Here is a 24,906-nt window from a genome sequence, read left to right as displayed (position 1 = left end):
GATTACGTGGGATGAGAGGATAAAAAGTTTATAGCGACTTATATTTGTAATTACCACCTATTCATTCATGTATTATAGAAAATTTTGGTACCTAGGGCGACCATGGTCGCACAAAGTTTATAGCGACTTATATTTGTAATTACCACCTATTCATTCATGTATTATAGAAAATTTTGGTACCTAGGGCGACCATGGCCGCACAAACTTTGCTGACCATCAAAATCAAGATATGGGGTTCGTGGGGGCGAAGCCCTCAGAAGTTCGGTTTATCACGCTATGGGTGCGCAAGGCAATCGTTTTTAGGGGGGTTGACGAAGTGCTGTTACGGCCCTCCCTCTTACTCATTATATTTACTACATTCCTTACAATATGAAGTTGGGGGGCGCTGGAGCACGATAATTTTTGAAAGGGGGCGCTGGAAAAAAAAAGGTTAACAACCACTGATATAGATGAAACTTATGCAAATCCTAGGATACTCATTTTCAAAGTAGCTTAGATCTCGAAATAAGCTCTGACTCGCTATTCTCCTCAAAGCATGGAATTATCACGAGTATCACCTTCGGTCACTGAAGAAAAGTATGAAATTATATCCGAAGCATATTACTTGACCAGGAATTTTATCATGTACGAACTCGACGGCTCATGCGTTAAGGTAAATACGAAAGCAGAGAGAACCTTACGTCGAGTTAGGGATGAAATGTTCGAGCGACATCGAACTGTCCTAAACGCAGTCTCCAAACGTCTCCGCTATGTTGATGTCGAAGTCAATGAAAAATATAAAGAATATTTACCCGATGAGCGAATGTTCCTGATGATAGCTGATGAAATTTACAAAGATACCAAAGAAAATTGGGGTAGGATTGTCTCCCTTTTTGTGGTCGGTAGCATTCTTGCTCGCAAGAACGAGGATGAACATCACGGGGACCATATAGAAGCTATCATACAGACAGTCGGAAATTACATTGCTAGCAGAAGACTAAAGTGGATTATGAAAAATGGAGGATGGGTAGATGATTTACATGCTTTGCTTAGGAATTATAAATTATCTTTTAGCATGGATATATAGTGTATCTGCTCTCCAGAGCCCATATCATCTCTCGATGATGAAACTCAGCTTTACCCTCCAATTCGGTTCCCGACACGGTAACTTTCCTCCGTACGATCATTAGGGCTTCTATTTTTGTTGCAGGATGGCTTTGTAGGATTCTTTGATAATACCGCTCTCGACTACAATAAAGTTTGGAAGGGACTCGTGTTTGTCGGAATCGGACTGACATCTATAGCAATGGCATTATCAAGATAATGGATGTTCGTATGTTTTGTCTCATGTAATATTTTAGGAATAAAATTCTTCATCGTTTAATCGCATCCATTTTACTGTAGGATGTATACAGTTTCTTCTGAGAATACTCGAAGGATTGCGCCATATGGAAACCTTCTTTATACTTTTAATTTTTTCAAATTTCTACAGATAACGCAGTCGAATACCGACTTTTACGCAAATCTGTTTTGCGTGAACATAACAGAGACCTACACATAGTCAATTTTATTTAAATGCATTGCGACGCTGTCACTTGGCTCTTAATTGGGTTGTTTCATCTGAAAGAACTAATTTTGTCTGTTATAATACTTTATTAGACTTGTATGGCGAGGCGTCTGGTATCGAGAAGTGAGATCGCAAGCAATCATTGAGTCAGTCGTGATGTCTGATTGGGAGTGTCGGCCTCTTATATCCAGCAAGTGTAATGTGCCATATTAGGCCATAAGTATCGTAGGCCCCGCGTGAAGTGTACAAATTTCGATGTTGCGCAAATACCACAAACTTTGCTTGCTTTCAGAGCCGGCAACTGAATGCAAGACAGACTTTACGCAAAAGTTGCTATTCTGAAAATTTTGTCAAGGTAATGGTTTGAAAACTTATACTTGAGCACTCGTACTTCTTGAGAATACCCAAGTAGGTTTTTTGCCTAGATGCACCACATAGTCTCAAGTCCTTATGATATTGGAGTACATCAACTTCATGATAGCTAGAGTATTAAACAGTAATATACCTAGAGTACTAACGTTTTACTTACTCGGAAATGACTACTTCTACCTTATTTTAAAGGATACCTCGTTCGAAGCGAAATTGTATGTGGTTTTGGATAACATCCAAGATGTAGGCTCACTTTGAAGGTTACTTCGTAAAACTCAAATATTGCGCAGTGAGAGTTCGCAAATTCTCGAAGTATTTTTGTTATTTTTATTGCGATAAGTCATTCTGCAGCGCGAAAATGCGTCGTAGGATATAGATGAAACTAGCACCACTCATCAAGACCGCCGAAAACAGTACGTTTCAACATTTAGTAGCAGTAAATTTCTAGTAAAGTACAAGACGTGATGATTTCTGAGTGAGTTAAAAAGTATTGCAGGTATAGTTTAGCTGAAAACCGAATACTCTGAAATAGAAGTAGATGCAGTGTAAATAGTTAATCACTTGATTAAGTTTAGCGCAAACAGATAAAACCTATACTTGAGTAGTACAAAATGCACGAGTACTTCGCTATCGCCTCCCTGCACGTAATAAGTGCTTTTACCGATACTCGTCGGTTTCAGTTTAGATAGAATTCAGAAACCAAATAATTTCATAAACATAAGCTAATTTAATGAATTTACTCGAATGTACTATGCCGCGCTGATAAGATTAATTATAATATACTTATCATGTTACAGCGATTTTTTCTAGCGTAGAAAATCTTTAAAATGTAGTAAGCAGGCCAAATGAAGATATTCGTTCAGTTGAATAAACATAAAAAATACTCTAGACCACTTTATCGGTACTTTACAGTTTCAGTTTTAGATAAAATTTGTCCCTTTCACCTATAATTACAACTCCTCGCTATCTAAACATGTTTAGAATATATTATTTGCGATGATACGAACCCGTGAAGTACTCAAGTAGCTTTTCGTAGGATATAGATGAAACTGACAACACTCACCAAGACCGCTGGTCCACTGAAAAAAGTACATTGTAGCAGTAAAGTCCTACTAAAGTACAAGAAGTAATGATTTCCCAGTTAGTTGAAAAGTAAGTATTGAAGGTATAGTTTGCTGGAAAAAGCGAAAAACTCTGAAATCGAAGTAGATGCAGTGTAAATAGGTAATCACTTCATTAAGTATAGCGCAAGCAGGCCAAACCTATACTTGAGTAGGCCTACTGCAACATGTACAAGTACTTCGCTATGTTCTCCCTCCACGTAAAAAGTGACTAGGTTTTAGACTACTTTATCGGTACTCGACAGTTTTAGATAAAATTTGGTAAGACTTTAAATTTTAAAGTAGTTTGAGCTTACGATTGTATCACCTTGACAAGTAACATTATCAGACATGAAAATGATACTATCACCTAATATAGAAGTTAACGCGCGTCAATGTGCTTCGGAATTCACGAGAAATTGCTTACTAAGAGAAGTATATTCTTGTATACACAATAGTGAAGAGAATCTTTAAAATGTAGTAAGCAGGCCGATGGGTATTCGTTTAGTTGTATAGGCATAAAAAACATTCCCGCGCGCTCTTAAACAAAACACTTCCTAACCCTACCACCTAATACTAAGGCGCGCGGAAATGTTTTTTATGCCTATACAACTAAACGAATACCCATCGGCCTGCTTACTACATTTTAAAGATTCTCTTCACTATTGTGTATACAAGAATATACTTCTCTTAGTAAGCAATTTCTCGTGAATTCCGAAGCACATTGACGCGCGTTAACTTCTATATTAGGTGATAGTATCATTTTCATGTCTGATAATGTTACTTGTCAAGGTGATACAATCGTAAGCTCAAACTACTTTAAAATTTAAAGTCTTACCAAATTTTATCTAAAACTGTCGAGTACCGATAAAGTAGTCTAAAACCTAGTCACTTTTTACGTGGAGGGAGAACATAGCGAAGTACTTGTACATGTTGCAGTAGGCCTACTCAAGTATAGGTTTGGCCTGCTTGCGCTATACTTAATGAAGTGATTACCTATTTACACTGCATCTACTTCGATTTCAGAGTTTTTCGCTTTTTCCAGCAAACTATACCTTCAATACTTACTTTTCAACTAACTGGGAAATCATTACTTCTTGTACTTTAGTAGGACTTTACTGCTACAATGTACTTTTTTCAGTGGACCAGCGGTCTTGGTGAGTGTTGTCAGTTTCATCTATATCCTACGAAAAGCTACTTGAGTACTTCACGGGTTCGTATCATCGCAAATAATATGTTCTAAACATGTTTAGATAGCGAGGAGTTGTAATTATAGGTGAAAGGGACAAATTTTATCTAAAACTGAAACTGTAAAGTACCGATAAAGTGGTCTAGAGTATTTTTTATGTTTATTCAACTGAACGAATATCTTCATTTGGCCTGCTTACTACATTTTAAAGATTTTCTACGCTAGAAAAAATCGCTGTAACATGATAAGTATATTATAATTAATCTTATCAGCGCGGCATAGTACATTCGAGTAAATTCATTAAATTAGCTTATGTTTATGAAATTATTTGGTTTCTGAATTCTATCTAAACTGAAACCGACGAGTATCGGTAAAAGCACTTATTACGTGCAGGGAGGCGATAGCGAAGTACTCGTGCATTTTGTACTACTCAAGTATAGGTTTTATCTGTTTGCGCTAAACTTAATCAAGTGATTAACTATTTACACTGCATCTACTTCTATTTCAGAGTATTCGGTTTTCAGCTAAACTATACCTGCAATACTTTTTAACTCACTCAGAAATCATCACGTCTTGTACTTTACTAGAAATTTACTGCTACTAAATGTTGAAACGTACTGTTTTCGGCGGTCTTGATGAGTGGTGCTAGTTTCATCTATATCCTACGACGCATTTTCGCGCTGCAGAATGACTTATCGCAATAAAAATAACAAAAATACTTCGAGAATTTGCGAACTCTCACTGCGCAATATTTGAGTTTTACGAAGTAACCTTCAAAGTGAGCCTACATCTTGGATGTTATCCAAAACCACATACAATTTCGCTTCGAACGAGGTATCCTTTAAAATAAGGTAGAAGTAGTCATTTCCGAGTAAGTAAAACGTTAGTACTCTAGGTATATTACTGTTTAATACTCTAGCTATCATGAAGTTGATGTACTCCAATATCATAAGGACTTGAGACTATGTGGTGCATCTAGGCAAAAAACCTACTTGGGTATTCTCAAGAAGTACGAGTGCTCAAGTATAAGTTTTCAAACCATTACCTTGACAAAATTTTCAGAATAGCAACTTTTGCGTAAAGTCTGTCTTGCATTTAGTTGCCGGCTCTGAAAGCAAGCAAAGTTTGTGGTATTTGCGCAACATCGAAATTTGTACACTTCACGCGGGGCCTACGATACTTATGGCCTAATATGGCACATTACACTTGCTGGATATAAGAGGCCGACACTCCCAATCAGACATCACGACTGACTCAATGATTGCTTGCGATCTCACTTCTCGATACCAGACGCCTCGCCATACAAGTCTAATAAAGTATTATAACAGACAAAATTAGTTCTTTCAGATGAAACAACCCAATTAAGAGCCAAGTGACAGCGTCGCAATGCATTTAAATAAAATTGACTATGTGTAGGTCTCTGTTATGTTCACGCAAAACAGATTTGCGTAAAAGTCGGTATTCGACTGCGTTATCTGTAGAAATTTGAAAAAATTAAAAGTATAAAGAAGGTTTCCATATGGCGCAATCCTTCGAGTATTCTCAGAAGAAACTGTATACATCCTACAGTAAAATGGATGCGATTAAACCAGTGGTTCTTAACCTTGCCCCCAGCGCCCCCCAGGGGGCGCTGGCGATGTTGAAGGGGGGCGGAAACGCTCAGGGGGCGATATGGGGGGCGCTGGGCTCAGGGGGGCGGTATGGGGGGCGCTGGAGAAAAATGGCTTCGCAGTAGATGATGTGGTGATAGGACATATCCTTAATGAGTATTCAGAGCAAATTAACACCGAAAACTTCGTTACATATAGCCTTCAAAATACATATAGGTTTAATTGTCCATGGGCGCCTAAATGACTGACACCGAATGTTCCTGTCTTGGAAATCTGAACCCCAGAAGACGAATTCCATCTGGCAGGGAAAAATTATATCTCAGTGAAGAAATACCAATCTGAAATCGTGTGCGTCTTTTAGTTTAGTACGATTGGGCGACAGGGATATTCCTGTTGCACGATTCTATATTTTTTGATATTGCAGACAGGGGGTCACGAAATAACATCATGCAACGAGGTCATACCAACGGGTTCACCTGCCCGAATATGTTTAATTATTGGTAACGGGCCCTACAGTTTCCAAGAAACCTCACAATGTTCGCTTTAAGTTTTGATGAGTCTGCGCACACTCAACAACTCACTGCGCTGACCCTTGGACAACAGTGCGTAACGACTAAAAAAGGTAATAACTCCGGATTTGTTGTGCGCAACGTAGATTTTCTGTGCGCAGAGACCGTGTCAGCACTGCGCACGTGCGCAGCTTAGAGGGAACATTGCACCTAACTCAGTTCTACCGGTAAATGTGTTTACGTGAGCAGAGAGAGGATAAAAATTGATCTCAATTTACATGCAATTCCCGATGATATTGACCAATTCAATCATTAATTAGTGAAATTTTTCGCACTTCGCGCGACTAGGCGAGAATAGCTCCCTCAGTAAATGTACACCCAATGTAGATACCTAATAGGCTATCAGCAAATAGCGGACAGCCTAATGGGGGTCTGGGAGCGAAGTCCCCCGGAAGTTTGGTTTATCACCCGATGGGGGCCCAGGACCAACGTTTTATGTTTGGGGAGGGGGGCTGACGAAGTGCTGTTACGGCCCTGGTAACGAATAATTGTACCTGCGGGAACGCCCGATATGTTTAATTATTAATTACGTGCCCCTTATTTTCCTATACAACAGCTCACTCAGTGCTACTGGTAAATCTGATTACGTGGGCTGAGAGGATAAAAAGTTTATAGCGACTTATAAATGTAATTACCATGCATTATAGCAAATTTTGGTACCTAGGGCGACCAGGCCACACAAACTTTGCTGACCATCAAAATCACGATATGGGGTTCGTGGGGGCGAAGCCCTCAGAAGTTCGGTTTATCACGCTATGGGTGCGCAAGGCAATCGTTTTTAGGGGGGTTGACGAAGTGCTGTTACGGCCCTCCCTCTTACTCATCGTCTTTATTACATTCCGTACAATATGAAGTTGAGGGGGGCGCTGGAGCACGATAATTTTTGAAAGGGGGCGCTGGACGAAAAAAGGTTAAGAACCACTGGATTAAACGATGAAGAATTTTATTCCTAAAATATTACATGAGACAAAACATACGAACATCCATTATCTTGATAATGCCATTGCTATAGATGTCAGTCCGATTCCGACAAACACGAGTCCCTTCCAAACTTTATTGTAGTCGAGAGCGGTATTATCAAAGAATCCTACAAAGCCATCCTGCAACAAAAATAGAAGCCCTAATGATCGTACGGAGGAAAGTTACCGTGTCGGGAACCGAATTGGAGGGTAAAGCTGAGTTTCATCATCGAGAGATGATATGGGCTCTGGAGAGCAGATACACTATATATCCATGCTAAAAGATAATTTATAATTCCTAAGCAAAGCATGTAAATCATCTACCCATCCTCCATTTTTCATAATCCACTTTAGTCTTCTGCTAGCAATGTAATTTCCGACTGTCTGTATGATAGCTTCTATATGGTCCCCGTGATGTTCATCCTCGTTCTTGCGAGCAAGAATGCTACCGACCACAAAAAGGGAGACAATCCTACCCCAATTTTCTTTGGTATCTTTGTAAATTTCATCAGCTATCATCAGGAACATTCGCTCATCGGGTAAATATTCTTTATATTTTTCATTGACTTCGACATCAACATAGCGGAGACGTTTGGAGACTGCGTTTAGGACAGTTCGATGTCGCTCGAACATTTCATCCCTAACTCGACGTAAGGTTCTCTCTGCTTTCGTATTTACCTTAACGCATGAGCCGTCGAGTTCGTACATGATAAAATTCCTGGTCAAGTAATATGCTTCGGATATAATTTCATACTTTTCTTCAGTGACCGAAGGTGATACTCGTGATAATTCCATGCTTTGAGGAGAATAGCGAGTCAGAGCTTATTTCGAGATCTAAGCTACTTTGAAAATGAGTATCCTAGGATTTGCATAAGTTTCATCTATATCGTACAATGCGTTTTCGCGGTCCAGAATGACTTATGGCGATGAAAAATAGTAAAAATGGTCTCTTAAGCATTGACCACGGTTTTGTTTTCGAAAGATGTCGGGATGTCGGTATCATATTTTCTAAAACTTAAACTAGGACCCGGATCCGGATATCAACTCTGAATCGACAAACCAATGAACAATATTCAAACATGTTACACCCCCATGTTTCCATGAAAATAACAAGACATTACACATCCAGTATACTTCACGATTGTTCATAGATACCAAGTATTCGCGTAAACGAGGTGTGTGACATTACATACATCATGGATAACATCATGGTCGGCACTACAAGCATCATGGATTACAAATTCATGTTCTGAAGTCTCATACATGCAGCGACTCTGTACATTCAATGTGGGGGTAGCTGACTTGGAGACAGAAAAACACACATATTTGACCGTGACATGGTCTTAGTATGAACCGACATGCATTCGAATTGTGGAAAAATGTGTCGCACACTATTTCACCGAGATTACAACCCTTTCACGGTTCACAACTTGATATATCAACTTCACAGCGTGGTTCGGATTCTCAGGTAGACTTGAATCGTGATCCGGATCTCGGAATATAGTAAAATCGGGGTATGTAGGATAATTACTCACTCACTACTCTATATGTTGGTGGTGGTCATACCCTGCAAACTTTTTTGCTGCGAACGTAGTGTTTCACCTTACATCAGTTGGTTCAATGTATGTATCGGGTTGTGAAAACTGTCGCTGTTTTGACTATGTGTCACAATCAATACCAAATACGAGAATTCGTTACTCGTCGAAACGCCGCAGTCAGACATCGTTAACAGCGATTCCGTGTATGGCAATCGTGAGCTCAATTGCGGTTTTGTGATGTTAACCAAGCGGCTGTGTTTCTGCGGTGTGAAGACTGAATTCGTGTTGTTTCCCCGCAAGAGTGCGATGTCTATTTCACACCTAGAGCAATTATAAAACACATCTTCGCAACTTTTGGTCTAGTTCATCCGCTTGCATTTCGAAACGGACCATCACGACAAGACTCTAACCCACCACATCCGTGGTTTCAGTTGATCATATCGAAGAATATCATGTCCATCCGTGTTACCACCCACAGATTTCGCCATCCTCACACGGTAGTGCTAAGACACAGACAAGACGCGGTGGTGGAAATATTGAAAATGAGAAAGCAGACCTTGGTGTCATTTGATTTGGATTTTACATCCGATTAACCCACCATTCGTACTGCGCATTGGGATGAGGATTCTATCATTGATGTCGAGGGAAAGGAGATGTACAGATTTGTTGGTGTCGTGAATATTCAACGAAAGTCTGGGTATATGGTTGTGCATGGTTCGCGTATTGGACTGTGGAGATATCGCTATACATAACGTGCTGTTCACCGTATCGATAGCACCAACGAATATCCGCGAAAGGGTTGTAATCTCGGTGAAATAGTGTGCGACACATTTTTCCACAAGTCGAATGCATGTCGGTTCATACTAAGACCATGTTACGGTCAAATATGTGTGTTTTTCTGTCTCCAAGTCAGCTACCCCTACATTGAATGCACAGAGTCGGTGCATGTATGAGACTTCAGAACATGATAAGTTAGTTAACAATATTTCGAGTCATGGGTATGAATAATTTTTAGAAAACCTAAATATGCCGCATCCAAACTTCGTAAATTTTTTCGATTAGTTTTTTTCTGTGGGTGTGGTTCCAATACGAGAGAGGTTTTGGTTGTGTGAGAGATGACATAGTTCCAGTCCAGTAACGCTGAGATATTTATTACGTCATTGCGTAAGTTGATTACTTTCAATTGCGTATTGCAGCATGTTCATGATTACGTCACATGCGATTACTTTAGATATTACGAGAGCGACTTTGCTTAGTTCCAGTAACGCTGAGATATGATTACGTCAACATTGCGTTGATCGCCTTTGTTATTGCAGTTGAAGCAAGTGCAAGGCAATATACAACGTATAATATTTATTACATGATTATTCGCTGTACGCTGTAGATTGAATATGTCAAAGATTACTGCTAATGATATATACGTCATAATGGATCGAATTGACCTGATGAACTGGTATAGGTTTGCACGCGAAAAACTTGAGCTATCTGACAATGAAATTGCCGAATGTCAATACATGGATTGCTATAACTTAACCGAGCAACGATATCAAATGATACAGTTATGGATTCGTAAAAATGGTCGTTACGCCACAATGAACAAACTTGAAGAATTAGTTCACAGTTGTCAGATACTTTCAAATAGCGATTCAAATGCTCTGTTGAAAGACATAACGTACTAAGAGGGAAATTGCGTGGACTAGAGAATAATGACGATGCTCTCAGATAACCCACCACATCCGTGGTTTCAGTTGATCATATCGAAGAATATCATGTCCATGCGTGTTACCACCCACAGATTTCGCCATCCTCACACGGTAGTGCTAAGACACAGACAAGACGCGGTGGTGGAAATATTGAAAATGAGAAAGCAGACCTTGGTGTCATTTGATTTGGATTTTACACCCGATGAACCCACCATTCGTACCGCGCATTGGGATGAGGATTCTATCATTGATGTCGAGGGAAAGGAGATGTACAGATTTGTTGGTGTCGTGAATATTCAACGAAAGTCTGGGTATATGGTTGTGCATGGTTCGCGTATTTGACTGTGGAGATATCGCTATACATAACGTGCTGTTCACCGTATCGATAGCACCAACGAATATCCGCGAAAGGGTTGTAATCTCGGTGAAATAGTGTGCGACACATTTTTCCACAAGTCGAATGCATGTCGGTTCATACTAAGACCATGTTACGGTCAAATATGTGTGTTTTTCTGTCTCCAAGTCAGCTACCCCTACATTGAATGCACAGAGTCGGTGCATGTATGAGACTTCAGAACATGATAAGTTAGTTAACAATATTTCGAGTCATGGGTATGAATAATTTTTAGAAAACCTAAATATGCCGCATCCAAACTTCGTAAATTTTTTCGATTAGTTTTTTTTCGTTTCTATCTATTTTAAAAGACTCAGTGTGGAAGTTTCGAAACTTGCATGAATTGCAAGCTACATAATACAACTAGTTAACACGCGCTGATGTAACTTTCCTCATTTGTATGCATAGCCTACGCGAATTCACTGGATTGAACTTTACTGAATACTCCGCAATGTAAAATTAGTATACACCATACAAAATCCGGATTGTTTAAGTCTTTAGTGTAGCGGAATAGTGTAGTTTTCTAACTACTTTACAAATTCATACGGTTTTTCTTGGTGCGTTCCAGGATAAATGCAATTTTTCATGCTTTTTTATTTTTATTTTTTCATTAAAATTGGAGCTACTGTATATTATTTATCGCCTATATTTAAATTCGGTGTGCTAATGCGTTGAGGTTGAAGCTAAGACATCCTATTTCATGCGACCAAGAAGTCTAGCACCGCGTAGCCGAATTTAGCATACCGAAAAATATCTACTTTACAAAATTTTCATTTCTTTATGTCCATTAGAGTCGCACCATCTATTTATTTCACGGATAACAAATTACTCCTGCTTTTATCAGAGGATATACTTTCCTAGGGTTTGCCTGCTAACAGTACTTAGTTTAGATTAATGAAAAATATAGTGATTGAAAATAGATCACTGGATTATAGTTTACAGAAAACTCCACAATTCTATGTGACGTCCTTGCATGCCAACAACCATCGAACTATTCGCCACCTCATAAACACTTGAGTAGGCCTACATTTGATGCGTGTGGGGAACACCTAGGTAAATTTTCATATGCGTTTAGTTTCCAGCTCTGAAAGCAAGCTTGGTCTATGATCAATAGCAACTATTTCAACAAATATTACATACCTATTGATAGATAGCTAAGGCACCATGTCGACCCAAAATTATACCTTTTGCCGTCCATACTTTTATAACCCTTGAAGGGTAAAATTTGCATTACACTAACTTGCAATTGTGAAGCGGCGTTTCACTGTCGGTTTAATCACCCTTATTCTAGTGACATGAAAAGGACTGAATCGTATGAATTGTGGTCACTACAAGAATCGAGCGAAAGCGCTGTTTCACGCCGTCTTGCATCGGTCACGATTAGTTTTACTTTTCAACTAACTTGTTGTCTGTCGTTATATTCATTAGACTCGCTTTCATGCGGCCAATTTGTCCCTATCATTATAACGTCGGTGATCGCGTACCTGCGGCGAAGGTGTTCGTTTAATGATAGCAACGAGAACCGACTCCCTGCGGCTATTCCGTTGGCATTTTAGTGCCGAGTTAAATACCCTTATACTCGACATGCAAACATTATACAGGTAGCGGTTATACTGCGAGCTGATGAATTCGTCATCTATTCGCCTAGCGTAGTTGTTCATAATCCCGACCTTCCGCTCGTATCGTATATACTACAAGCCAGTGATCGCTACATCAAACAAAACGGTTCTAGTGAAAATAAGTCGTAAAATGTTGAGGCTGCAGAGACCGTAACTTGTATACATAAAATCAAGTTTAAAAATATCGACGGATGAGTTATCTCTGGCCAAGAGTAATATAACCGCCTATAGTTTGGTGGGGTATTGCTATAATGTATATCCAAACAATCGTTGCAGACTCTGAATGTTACCAAGGTCCTTAACACACACAAAAAAAAAATCATACATCAGAAGCGTAGGGATTGATATACATATTGCTAAATACACATGGAAAATCGGTATTGAAATTCACAAAGCATTGCAGTCGCCTAATTCCTCTGTGATGACATCATAAACCGGGCATAGTCCGACGCAAATTATATTATGAGAGTGTTTACATTCTAAATAGCCTGAGGGGCGGGGGCACAATTTGATCCAACCTTACTACTGTGATAATCCCATAAAATCAATGTCTTCGGTCGCTTTGCCAACATTTCGACGATGGCTTGCAAGGGAGTATAAGCTTACGCCTTAACGCAGATGTTGGGATGACTCGAGTCAGACTCGAGTCAACTTTTTCGTACGACTTGACTCGACTCGAGTCACTTTGGAAAAATAACTTGACTTGACTTGACTCGGGGCTTGAAAACTGTGCATTGACTCGTGACTCGGAGCAAAATTTACGAGTCAATTTCAAGTCATCAAGTAATCGCTGTCGATTAAATCACTCTATATCTTGTGTATGTTCGGATTGTTCAAGATACGCCGGTGTCACTTGCGAGAGCAACTAGTGATTCACTTATTCTACTTTACACTGATCCTCCATTGTCCATTGCTGCATCACAAGTAAATTGACCGCGAACAAAACTATCACAGCTTAGTGGTAGTTTAATCTAATGGCAATGTGTCTCTGTTTTTTAGACGACTCAATGCTTAAGTTGCGCAGTGCTTACCTTTACCAACCCTTTTGTATGATTTAAGTCGAACAAATATAGTATGTGCGTTTATGTGCGCATGGATGTGTAGATGGGTAGTGAAGGCTATTGTACCATATAAATTTGTTTCAACCTCTCTCTGTATTCGGTTCTATATTAATCACGTGCTTTATTAGCAGTTCTACGTGTGCGTAAGCGATACAATGCCTTTCTGCATGTATATTAAACTTCATGTTCGTTATTTGATTCAAGATAAATGGCCAATTAATCTGTCTTTCACACAGCTAGCAAAATGTAGTGACTTTGAATCATCTCTCATACTTCGAAAATTCAATTTGACTTGAATTGTGACTTGACTAGACTTGACTAGACTTGACTCGAGTCACCTACAAAAAAATGAGAGACTTGACTTGACTCGAGTCACCTTCAAAAATCGATTGACTTGACTTGACTCTAGTCAAAATGTGCAATGACTCGAGATGACTCGTGACTCGAAGGTAGTGACTTGATCCCAACACTGCCGTAACGGTCTAGACCAGACCGGACAATGTATTCGGCGTCTGAGTGTTGCTACGTTGATATCGAGTGGACTGTAAAACGGGTCTCATCCCATTAACAAGTTATACAACAGTAGCCAACACTCCAATCGCACGGATTTGTGTTAATGATACAAGAAACATATGAAATCGAGATGGACCCCGTACGCTTGCTAGATTTTTTTACATCAGACAACGATATCAATTTCATTGATTGGTTGAATAGGCATCATTTGCTGACTACGTACAATCTACATCTAGCGTATTTCGCTCTTGATGTTGTGTGATTGCGGGTCAAGCTCACAGCAGAGAGTCACTAAATATTCACAAACCGAAATCTGGATATTTCGAGCAATCTTTTGTAAGAAAGCAGGTAAAATTTTTCGAGATTGTCAAGGTGCATGCTCGTTTAGTGTTGATCTTTCATGCTTCCAGCGCCATGCATAGGGTGACCCGCAGTTGAAATGCAATAGATTCCAACCAGAGATGTTATAATGACGAGAAAATTGCAATATATGATAAAGGTTCACAGTGCAGAACCTACCAAGGTTCGTTTGTGAACGTGAACCTTTGAATTTGCGAGGTTCACACACAGAACGCGAACGTGAACCTCACGTTCACACCAACCCTAGGCCATTGTAGTCGGAAGACACCATGAATACCACCAGACATGGGGTGTTTATTTCATGAATGTAATCGATTGCGATTACGATTACTTCTGAATGACGCGATTCCGATTACGATTACGATTACAGCAAAATCAGGAAGTAGTCGATTACGATTACGATTACATTGGAAAAGTAATCACGATTACTCACGATTACATTTGTTTTGCATCTTAGAAGTTATATTGGAAGACAATATTTGGATTGCGCTGAAAAGGCCTAGTGAGATAACAAACTTCCTTTAAAATAGATGCGTCATTTGCTTGTTACCAGAGGTGGTCAGTAATGAAGTACTTCTACTTCTTCGAAGTACTCAAGTAGTTTGCCTCTACTTCTGGTACTTACTCAAGTAGATCTGATTTCCGCTGCTTCTACTTCTACTTCGTAATATTTTGTGATCTACCTACTTACTTTTCGCTATTTTCAGTTTGTCAAGTAGAAGTAGTTTAATCCTCCAATCAGAAAGATAGCTTGAGGAATTTCGGGGCTGTTTTCAAGGAGTATCAACATTTAATTTTCATAAAAGTTGAGTAAAGTCCAGAATTTTCGTCGCGCTCAGTGGATATGGAGTAACCAGTATGATTTCACGAAAGTATCGGTGAATATAATTTTGGCGTGGTTCCGTTCACACCGCATTGTCGCCCTTCGCCCATATGAAATATTTCATCACAGTTTATATGGCTCATCATAACGTTTGAAACTGATGTTTCGCAATCTAGCGTTTACTTATCATATCGTAATCTAGCAGTCCATTGCGTGTCCTAATCTGGGAAGTGGAATGTGACTTTTTTTTAGTTTTAGAGCTGTTTTAGCATGCCACCATTGAAACCTTCCGGACTAAAGACATGAAATACATTTTCCACTTTTATAAGTAGTATTTATATTTCACTTTCGATTCCCGGTATCGTATACTTTGAGTTCTAATTAATATCAGTTCTGGATAACATGCATATTGAACTATAAAAGCAAGTGTGGTAATGCCTTTAGTTTCCGGAAATAACCAACAGAGTATGGCATTTTTGCGATCCACCATATTTTTTATTCACGTTTACTAATCGCGATAAGTGTTTACACCATATCCTATACAACTTCTCCGTATTGCTCTTCGACGAAACTACGCGCCTTATAATATGGGGGAGTGCGCCATACCATGATATTTTCTAAAACGTGCTTCTCCATTACACAGACGATTAGTATCGCATTTTCATATCAATGCTATCATTTTCATCCCATGATGCGGACCAATGCTTATGCTGTCGAAATGTGAATACCTCCTGGTATGCATCAATATGAATAAAGCTCGGCACCTTTTGCATAGCTCAATTTGCAACTTTTTTACAATCCATGCGAACGAATTAAGATCGTTTTCACAACTACTTACTTACTTGAGTAGATTTAAAGCCAGTCAATTCTACTTCTACTTCAAGCAGTTTTAGGTAGCTTATGGAAGAAGTACTTCTACTCGTAATTGAGTAGATTTTGTCGTGGCTACTTCTACTCCTACTTGAGTAGCTTTCTTGACTACTTTGACCACCTCTGCTTGTTACGTCATTATGTACCTATCGCACCCAACGATTTGCATTCTTGCCAAGTCCCTGACTGCCGCACCCCAAATTTCCCAATAGCGTGAGGAGCGAGCTCGAAGGGGACTCAAAAGTATTTCGTATACCAACATAAATTATAGAGTATTTTCGAGAGATTAAATTGACTTGAAAATTCTCTCGAGATAAGCTTGATTTTGAAATGCATACATCTTACCCTCAACAAAAAATGCATACATAATTTATTGTAGGGTTGCATTTAAAACAAATGGTTGTTTAAAACAGTTTGTTTAAAACATGTTTCAATCAAAGACTTAAAAAAAAACTAAATTATGTTTTTTCAAGTTGTAAAATTATGCCATAATTGCGTAAATACTTTCCAAAAAACATGTTGCATGAGCCTACGGACAACAACCACCCGATTTAGCCGACGTACATCGATATTGGGTTGGAACCCTCAAAATAGTCGGTTCAATAGTTATAGTACAGATATTTCGTCAAAGGAGCTATATTTACCCTATATTTTCAATTGGCAATGTCAATCCACATTCCTGACGTCATGGCTTAAAAAAACAAAAAACATGATAAAAACATGTTTTAACAAGGGCCTCGTTTTGAACGTGTTTGCTTTAAATTGATTTTTGTTTTAAATGCAACCCTAATTTATAGTAATAGGCATTTAGGTTCCACTCAATACCGTTCCACGACACACCAATGACATATGTAGTTTCAACCAACACGCGACTTCACGAAGTGTGCTACTATAGAAAGACCTTGGCCGAAACTTAGCGTATGTGTCCATTGTCAATAGCCGCGCTGGGTGGGCGTGACTAATAGTCCACGGTCCTTCCAATCTGAGCCCACAATGAAAATGCCACCCGGGCACCCACAGAGCATTAAAGACATGACAATTTGTGCGTGCGTCTCACGAAAGTTTTTCTTTTAGTCTGCTACGTTTGGGATACAATAACATCTTCTGATTATATAACAGACCGGAGGTCACGAATTAGCAACATACACTAAAGTAAATATAAAAGGATACCAGACGTTGTAATTATATATTACGTGCCCCCAACTCTACAGATAATTCTGGACATCGGGGGCAGAGAGAGAAATAAAAATTATTAATAATAATAAAATGCGATTACCAATATTATTGACAAAATTCAGTCTTCAACTTGAAACTATCACCCTATGGCGGCCAAAGACCAACGTTTGGATGGGGGACGGATTGCTGTTTTGGTACTGATTCTAGCTACAACCCACGCTAACATGATATATATTAAGCCCATGGCTATGGCGGCAGGTCCCAATGTTGAGTAAAGAATTGTGAAATGACGATTGGCGCCCGTTTCAAGTAGGGTCATATGAGAATAAGATGAAGAGAACATAAAATTCTGCCTTCGACTTAATACAGATAATGTACTGCAATCTGCCGTTACGAGAAACGGCAAAAACGGCTCGGTTAAGATATATATCAGCAGCTGTTGATTTTCAAGGCTTCGTTGTGGAAACCGTAATGTTTTATTTGACGACTACAAAATTTCAAATCTTTGTCCGGTGTACGTAGGCCTACGTATTACATAGGCCTACTGCTCGCCAAGCAGCAACGGTCAAACTGCGTTTAACTAAGCATAACTAAACATCAATACACAAGTTACTATTTGAAACTAGGCAGAGTGGTGATTAATTATCCTGCTGCGAGGTACTGACGTGTGGAACGTTTTGATGACCTGATATACAGCACGGCGTGTGTTCTTACAATCAGACTAATGTACGTACGTCGAACATCTATTTGCTGTGGATATTAGCTTTGCTGGAAATTGCCTCAGGCAATGACTAGCAAAGCTAATAGGCTACTTCTGACGTAATAATGAGCAATGGCATTTGAAAACCAGACGTTTGTGCTATCACGAGCCTGGTATAATATCTCTTCCTTGTTCACGAATGCTCAGTTTATGTCATAGTCCTTGTACAATTAAAAAGTAATCGTTCTTTCAGAAAGAAATCGATTAGATATGGGAAGTAGTCAATTACGATTACGATTAGTTCGGAATTTTTTCGAATGTAATCGATTGCGATTACGATTACTTGAAAATGCTGTAATCGTTGTAATCGATTACGATTACTAATCGCGATTACCCCATGTCTGAATACCACAAACCACTAGATCAGTGTGGGAAATATGAGACTCCTTAGAAAAGGTATCAATATATATATATATGACTTTTATCAAGTCATATAGTGACCCTGATGCACTGCAGGGGTCGACAGCGGGCCAAAATACGACAATCGCAAGATAATACCAACTGCACTGAGTGCCAAATATGCTTATTTTTGTCGTAATTACCATTTTAAGCAAGTAATCCTAATAATCGCATATCTGAAGCAGACAATGGAATAGGTTACGCCAGTGGCTGTTAATGTATGTGACGCGAATGGTATACATTTGGGTCACTACCGCACCACAGCCATCATTCAATGCACGTGATGTTTGCTTAAATTATTGCAAAAAATGCGTGTTCCTAACAGTCCTGCTCCGCACATCCCTAAACTAAAGCATGCCAACTAGGGATGGTGCGAACCTCTAAAAGGCTCTGGTTCGTGTGAACGCGAACCTTTATGAAAGATTTTATGTGAACCTCACGTTCACACCATCCCTAGTGTCAACGGCCTCATGCGATTTTAGGATGCATTCCTCTCGTAATTTGTAACGCATTTCTTTATATTATCCATATTTTAAATTTAAATTTATGCACCCATAATGTTATCAATAAATTCCGTAAAACTAAGTCGTGCGAAGCGCGAAGAAAGTTTTCAAGGTAAATTTAATCCACACCAGAGCACTCTACTTTATGCTGACTTGCAGTCACCTTCAATTTCTTTGTTATGCATCATGTAATATATAGAACGGCGAAGCGCACAACTGGTCTTTTGCACCTTCTCTATTTTATACATGCGCGTTACAACAGCATAATGCCATTTCTTTGGGTGGATGAAGTTTCGGTCGCGAGATGTTAATAAAACTCATATTTGGGACGTGTTATTAAATGTTTTGAAACCACGGGACACGTTACATCTTACCACATAGGATTTGACTACATTTTGGTAACTTTCAAGAAAACTAGGGAAAGTCGAGCAGAGAAAAGTTTTGCCTATTGGTCTGGACGTAACCATAGGTTGCATTCGGTCGTCGTGTTGCATATCAGCTTGCTAACAAAATCATAGCAGATGGGCGCGCGTTCTAATGACGTCATGATTTTCCATACTTCCGCTTCACTTTTAGCGGTAAGCATGGCTGTGGCTTGCGTCAAATCATCTGGCGGACCATGAAAAATCACCTCGCATGTCACAAGTGTCATGCGTGCCGTAGATCGCCGAACCCTGATTGAGACTAATTATGCAATGACTCCTTGCAAATCATTATGATAAGGCTGCGAAAAAGGAAATCATCACAATTAGGAGACACCAAACAAAATTAGACAACAGATCAGCAGCCGTTATGGTAATATCAATTATTTCAAGTGGGGTCAAGTCAGTTCAGTTAGAAGATTTTCAGGCCAAGTCACGTCACGTGAATTTTCGAGGGGTCACGAGTCAAGTCAAATCATCACAATTTTTCCGATTTTTCCGATTCCGATTCCGACTTACTTTATTTGGTTTCAAGGCATTTCTGAACTACGAAGACGATAAGCGTAATCGGGTAACTTGTGTTAGTTGGTGAGAATGCTTGTGATGCAGTATGCTTAGTGCTGAATAATATGGGAGTACAATCTAAAGTTAGCGGCATTTATTGACTAAAATGCTGCATGAAGGCAATAAGCCAGTAATTCTCAAACTCTATGCCGCCACAGGTACTCAGGTATTCCAAGGATCTTTTGGAGTTTAGCAAAAACAGTATACACGTATAAAATAGGCCAAGCATACAAGCATATGTGAATCGAAACCGCTCTATATCCTGCTTCAATAGCTCATAGATAAGCACGTGTGACGATAAAACCAACTATGACATTGTCAATAGAGATTAGCGTAATTGCTTTATTAGAATTAAATTTCTACATTTTATCCTGGTACCTCTGTCTAACCCCCGATTGCTGTAGTGGCTTAACCAGAAAAAAATGGGAAGGGGCAAACATTCGCGGGATAAAATCCTCTTCCTTAAAGATATAGTAAAAAACAATGGTTTTGGCCCTTATTTGGTGATTGACTCAACTCTTCGGGCGGTCATTATACATAGTGCTATGTTATAATGCTAATTTTATGTGAAATTAGCGCGCATGTAGGCTACTACCACGCGAAGCACGAAAATTTCCACAATTATTGGATGAATTTGATCAATAATATTGTTACTTGCATTAGCCTTGGGCCCCATAGGGTGATCAACCGAACTTCCCTGGTTGCTTCGTCCTCAGACCCCATTTCACGGCTACTCGAAAGCCTGACTTCACTGTCATGTAGACCAACCATTTAGGCGCGCATATGAACAAGTGACTATTGGATATATATATATGAAACGTCTCGGCTAACATGCCTCGGTCATTTTCGGCGCCAAATATCTATTAATTTGACTAAATGGATTTTTTCGGAGGTTGTGGTAGTCATATTAAAATCAAAACATGTAAATTAAATCGCACGAAGAAATTTTCAAGTTTATTGATTCTAGCAAAAAATTAATTTGTTAAGCTATGAAATAATTTTTGGCCGCTCTCGAGCACATTGGGGGCGTCGACCCGGCATCGACCCGGCATATACGTTTTCCTTATCAGATTTAACGGTGGAGCTGATAGAAGTGGCGTCTTCAAAGATTTAGAAGGCGCGTAATTATAGATCTTCAACTACATGTTCATACCATACGGTAGGACTATTCATGAGTTTCTGGAGGGTGAATGCTGGCGGGTCATTTGTAATTACTTACTTACTTAGTTGATGAATGCTGTTATATCCTGACCTCCCGCGAAAGTTGTGGCTACTTAAAAGATCGCTCACACGTATCACAACCAATTAAAAGAGAAAATTCATTGAGACGTGCACGATCCCCATTTGCATTTATTCACGGAGCGCAATATTTCATTCAGTTGGTCGCATATTTGTACCGCGAGACTCAGGTTGCAAAGACATGCAGGGTCATCCAGCGTGATCTTCGGCCACGATTCTATCGACGGCGATCTTTTTGGGATCGTACCTCGTGTTGGATTCAAGTCTGTACATAACGCGTACCAACACTATATATCGCGCGAAGCACGAAGAATACATATGCTCAAAACTGCTCAACCTTTGGTCCCCTTCTGGCAACACCAATGCCTTACCCCTGCTAATGGCAAGGGAGACGTGGCGTCGATTCCCTGTAGGTAAAGAATGGGTAAAAGGTTTCATACATTGATCTCAGTTTATATGATCTTAATTATCGAACAAATTACGGGAACGTGGTTTTCTGCTGACAAATCCTATTCTATGATCGGTGCAGCTGTTATCAATAATACATTGCCATTTCCATCTTCATGGTTATGGGTTATGTGTTTTCTGTTTACATTGAAATTAAAAGCTGTAGGAGATATAAAGGTCTACTACATGCAATTGACCACGAAAAACGTAAATTTTTGTCAACAATGCTAAGTCGTTCGTTCGTGTATGTCCGTATAAATCAGCGATTCTAAACCAGTGGTCCATGCACCCCTTGGAGGTACGACGCACCAAAGCAGGGAGTACGAAATGCAGTGTGAAATGATACGCTATTTAAGGACCAAATTATTTCCTGAATCGACATAGAGCGAAATATTTTAGGCGATAGACATTTGTGGCCCCTAAAACTACAACATATATAAGGCGACACTTATGAAATGGATATCTCCTGTCCCTGAAATGCGCAGCAGTTGTGCTGAAAACCTTACGGGGTCCAGGACCAGAGTTTTGAGGAATGGCCTGACAAAGTACTGTTTCGATTCTGGATAGAGAGTACGAGAAACATTCATCACAGCATAAGGAGCACGAGCGCTAAAAGTTGAGAAACACTGGTATAAACTATCGCATCCATCGCATTACCACGAGAAAATGAGTCTTCAATACTCAGGTTCATCTCTTACAAGAGTACCACGAGCGTTATATAATTATTCTATTGTGTCACTAGCAGATAATGTTTCTGAACCAATGCTTTCGGCAGTACCAGACTAATAGGTCCAGTGGAGATGCTTGTTATCTGTGCCTCTATGGATCGTATGTAGACCTGTCTCCAAATTCCATGCAAGCCTTCGATGGAGGTTCAAATGTACGACCGACTTCTGTGACACAGATATGCACAGGTTAATTTATCAACCACGGCGAACCCTCAGCTATAGTTCCACATAAGCCAAACTTATGGAGTAAATTTGTGCGTGCTAGTCCTGATAATATCATAATGCCAGTCGACGCAATTATGACGGCAGTGAGAGCATGTCTATGCTGATTTGTCTGAAATGTCACTGTTGATGGAATTCACGATATCTGAAACATAAATGGACTAGGAATGCAGCAGACAAAATATATGTATGGGTGACGTGGTCGTTTCTAGTGCGACTGAGAGGTTTCTAATGTTTTTCGAAATACGTTTGATGAGTTGAAAATTAGCCTTAAAATTGTCGCGCGTTATTCCACATTTCTTTTACGTTGAATCCGAGTTAAGTCTTGATTCGAGTCAGCCCAGCACTGATACCACCATCTGAACATACCATTCAGATGAGCGCGCTTTCAGGCTCTCCTATAAAACTTATCAGTGAAAATAGACAATGATAATTAACGGAAATCCTGTTATTGACATGATTCCATCCTATATTGCATCATATTGTCATGCGGATGAAGAAGTAATTAGGTGTATAGGAATATTCTGTGGAAATCATCCCATCATAAAAGCTATATAAATAGTTTGACATTTCAAGAACGCCGCATCATTCAAGAGCTACCACAGCACTGAAACGATAATAAGGTGAGAATGGATTGAAAATTACAAATTTATCAAGGTGTGGTAATAACGGTTATTTATTTTCCGCAGATTCAATATGCAGCTAAAAACCACGCTCGTATTTCTCGTCCTCGTTGGGCTTGTCCTACAGGCTGATGCCTGGTGGGCCAGACGTCGTCGTTATTACGCCAGAAGGAGGCGGTACGACCAGGAACGCGGATATTACGGCCGGGATGAAGATGAATCTAAGGGCTACTACGGTATGGATGAAGACGAATCGAAGGGCTACTACGACGAATCCAAGGGTTACTACGATGGTGCCAAGGGTTACTACGATGGGGCCAAGGGTTACTACGACGGTGCCAAAGGCTACTACGACGGATCCAAGGGTTACTACGGTATGGATGAAGACGAATCAAAAGGCTACTACGATGAATCCAAGGGCTACTACGATGGAGCCAAAGGTTACTACGATGAATCTAAGGGTTACTATGGTATGAATGAAGACGAGTCAAAAGGCTACTACGACGAATCCAAGGGTTACTACGATGGAGCTAAAGGCTACTACGACGGAGCCAAAGGCTACTACGACAGTGCCAAGGGCTACTACGACGGTGCCAAGGGCTATTACGACGGAGCCAAAGGTTACTACGAAGAATAGAACAGAGTAAGTATCTATATCTTACTAACTAGGCCTTACAAACGATCAGATGCTGTTTTAGTAGTGGCCATGAGCATATGATCCCGCCTTGTCCTCTTGTGTGACATAACCTGATATCAAAGTTGGGTGGACTTTGAACCCGCTATTCGAATGCTTTGTTTTAAATGCAACCCCACTTCCAACCGTTTCAGTCGTGTTTCAGTCGAATAGTAGTTCTCGCTTCCTTCACGTTCCGAAAAAGATAACTTTCTTTCAGGTCAAAATTATAGAATATGTGTGTATGCCTTGTCCCTCCAACCTATCGCGGTTCGCTCGTTATGAATTGTTTCATGGTATTAACATGACTCGATACTAGTCCCTAATATTTTGCTATTTTCAGAGCCTCAAGAAAAAAGTCAACGGCAAAGTGAAGATCTACACCCATAAAACAATTGTACGACAATAAATATATATTTTTCAAACTGTGATTGAAATTTGTACCATTTTGTGCGCTCTCAAATAGGGCTTTGACAAGATTTAATGAGAAAGGGGTATTTGAATCTGCAAAGGAGAGTTATTTTTCATTCCCGCCGCAGTATTTTGTATCACAGTCACAACACACTCACTCCAATTATCGTACAGGGAATTCATTAATGACGTATGGCGTATGGGTGGCGCGACCGTTGTGTTCGCGTTCGTGCTCGTCGTGCGAAACTCGATATCTTTCTTAGCTGTTCCTGTTCGCAAACAAAACTGGCTATAGGTTCTACGGTGCGAACAATTTGATAAACACCAGACTTATACAGTAATATTATCACAGTGGTTCTTAACTGGGATTTAGATGATTTCCGAGGGTTCGCGTCGCGGAGCCAGTCTCGAGGCTTTGGCGGAGATCAGGATTTAAACTTATACAGCAGAAGGAACACTGTTTTGCAGTGAATATTCAGTTTTGTTAGAAAATCGCGATTTGAATGATATTGCTCT

The 24,906-nt window shown here is 39.7% G+C and overlaps 3 protein-coding genes across 19 annotated transcripts in view; 2 read left to right on the top strand and 1 right to left on the bottom strand.

Moving 5' to 3' along the window:
- LOC145455785 (uncharacterized) overlaps nucleotides 1–24,906 on the top strand; it is a 109,213-nt gene that overhangs the window by 78,924 nt on the left and 5,383 nt on the right. For 5 of the 17 annotated variants that reach the window (XM_080333803.1, XM_080333790.1, XM_080333791.1 and 2 more), the window contains 2 exons: nucleotides 23,651–23,949; nucleotides 24,323–24,410. In XM_080333803.1, the coding sequence (XP_080189929.1) occupies nucleotides 23,651–23,943 (293 nt within the window). In that variant the 3' untranslated portion in view covers nucleotides 23,944–23,949; nucleotides 24,323–24,410. Of the gene's footprint in view, nucleotides 1–23,650; nucleotides 23,950–24,322; nucleotides 24,411–24,906 lie in introns of those variants that run through there. The other 12 variants (XM_080333794.1, XM_080333792.1, XM_080333797.1 and 9 more) reach the window with 11 other exon arrangements.
- LOC145455924 (induced myeloid leukemia cell differentiation protein Mcl-1 homolog) lies at nucleotides 564–3,610 on the top strand. Its single transcript, XM_080333955.1, has 2 exons — nucleotides 564–1,006; nucleotides 1,190–3,610. The coding sequence occupies exons 1-2, from the start codon at nucleotides 623–625 to the stop codon at nucleotides 1,301–1,303; spliced, it is 498 nt and encodes a 165-aa protein (XP_080190081.1). The 5' UTR covers nucleotides 564–622; the 3' UTR covers nucleotides 1,304–3,610.
- On the bottom strand, nucleotides 7,314–8,610 carry LOC145455923 (induced myeloid leukemia cell differentiation protein Mcl-1 homolog). The gene is made up of 2 exons (XM_080333954.1): nucleotides 7,667–8,610; nucleotides 7,314–7,483 (listed from the first exon to the last, which is right to left on the bottom strand). Exons 1-2 carry the CDS (start codon nucleotides 8,135–8,137, stop codon nucleotides 7,370–7,372), a joined length of 585 nt encoding a protein of 194 aa, XP_080190080.1. The 5' UTR covers nucleotides 8,138–8,610; the 3' UTR covers nucleotides 7,314–7,369.

This window comes from Botryllus schlosseri, chromosome 14 (assembly GCF_051294905.1).
Source record: "Botryllus schlosseri isolate E-star chromosome 14, Bs_hap1, whole genome shotgun sequence".
Classification (NCBI taxonomy): domain Eukaryota; kingdom Metazoa; phylum Chordata; class Ascidiacea; order Stolidobranchia; family Styelidae; genus Botryllus; species Botryllus schlosseri.
The sequence above is the reverse complement of the archived record's forward strand: the minus strand, read 5'-3'. Positions and strand labels throughout refer to the sequence as shown.

Excerpts from the sequence above, each read along its gene's own strand:
- LOC145455923 (XM_080333954.1), bottom strand. The coding sequence starts at position 8,137 with ATGGAATTATCACGAGTATCACCTTCGGTCACTGAAGAAAAGTATGAA. Across the intron at positions 7,484-7,666 it reads TTATGAAAAATGGAGGATGG|GATGGCTTTGTAGGATTCTT; the intron begins GTAGATGATTTA and ends TTTTTGTTGCAG.
- LOC145455924 (XM_080333955.1), top strand. The coding sequence starts at position 623 with ATGTACGAACTCGACGGCTCATGCGTTAAGGTAAATACGAAAGCAGAG. Across the intron at positions 1,007-1,189 it reads TTATGAAAAATGGAGGATGG|GATGGCTTTGTAGGATTCTT; the intron begins GTAGATGATTTA and ends TTTTTGTTGCAG.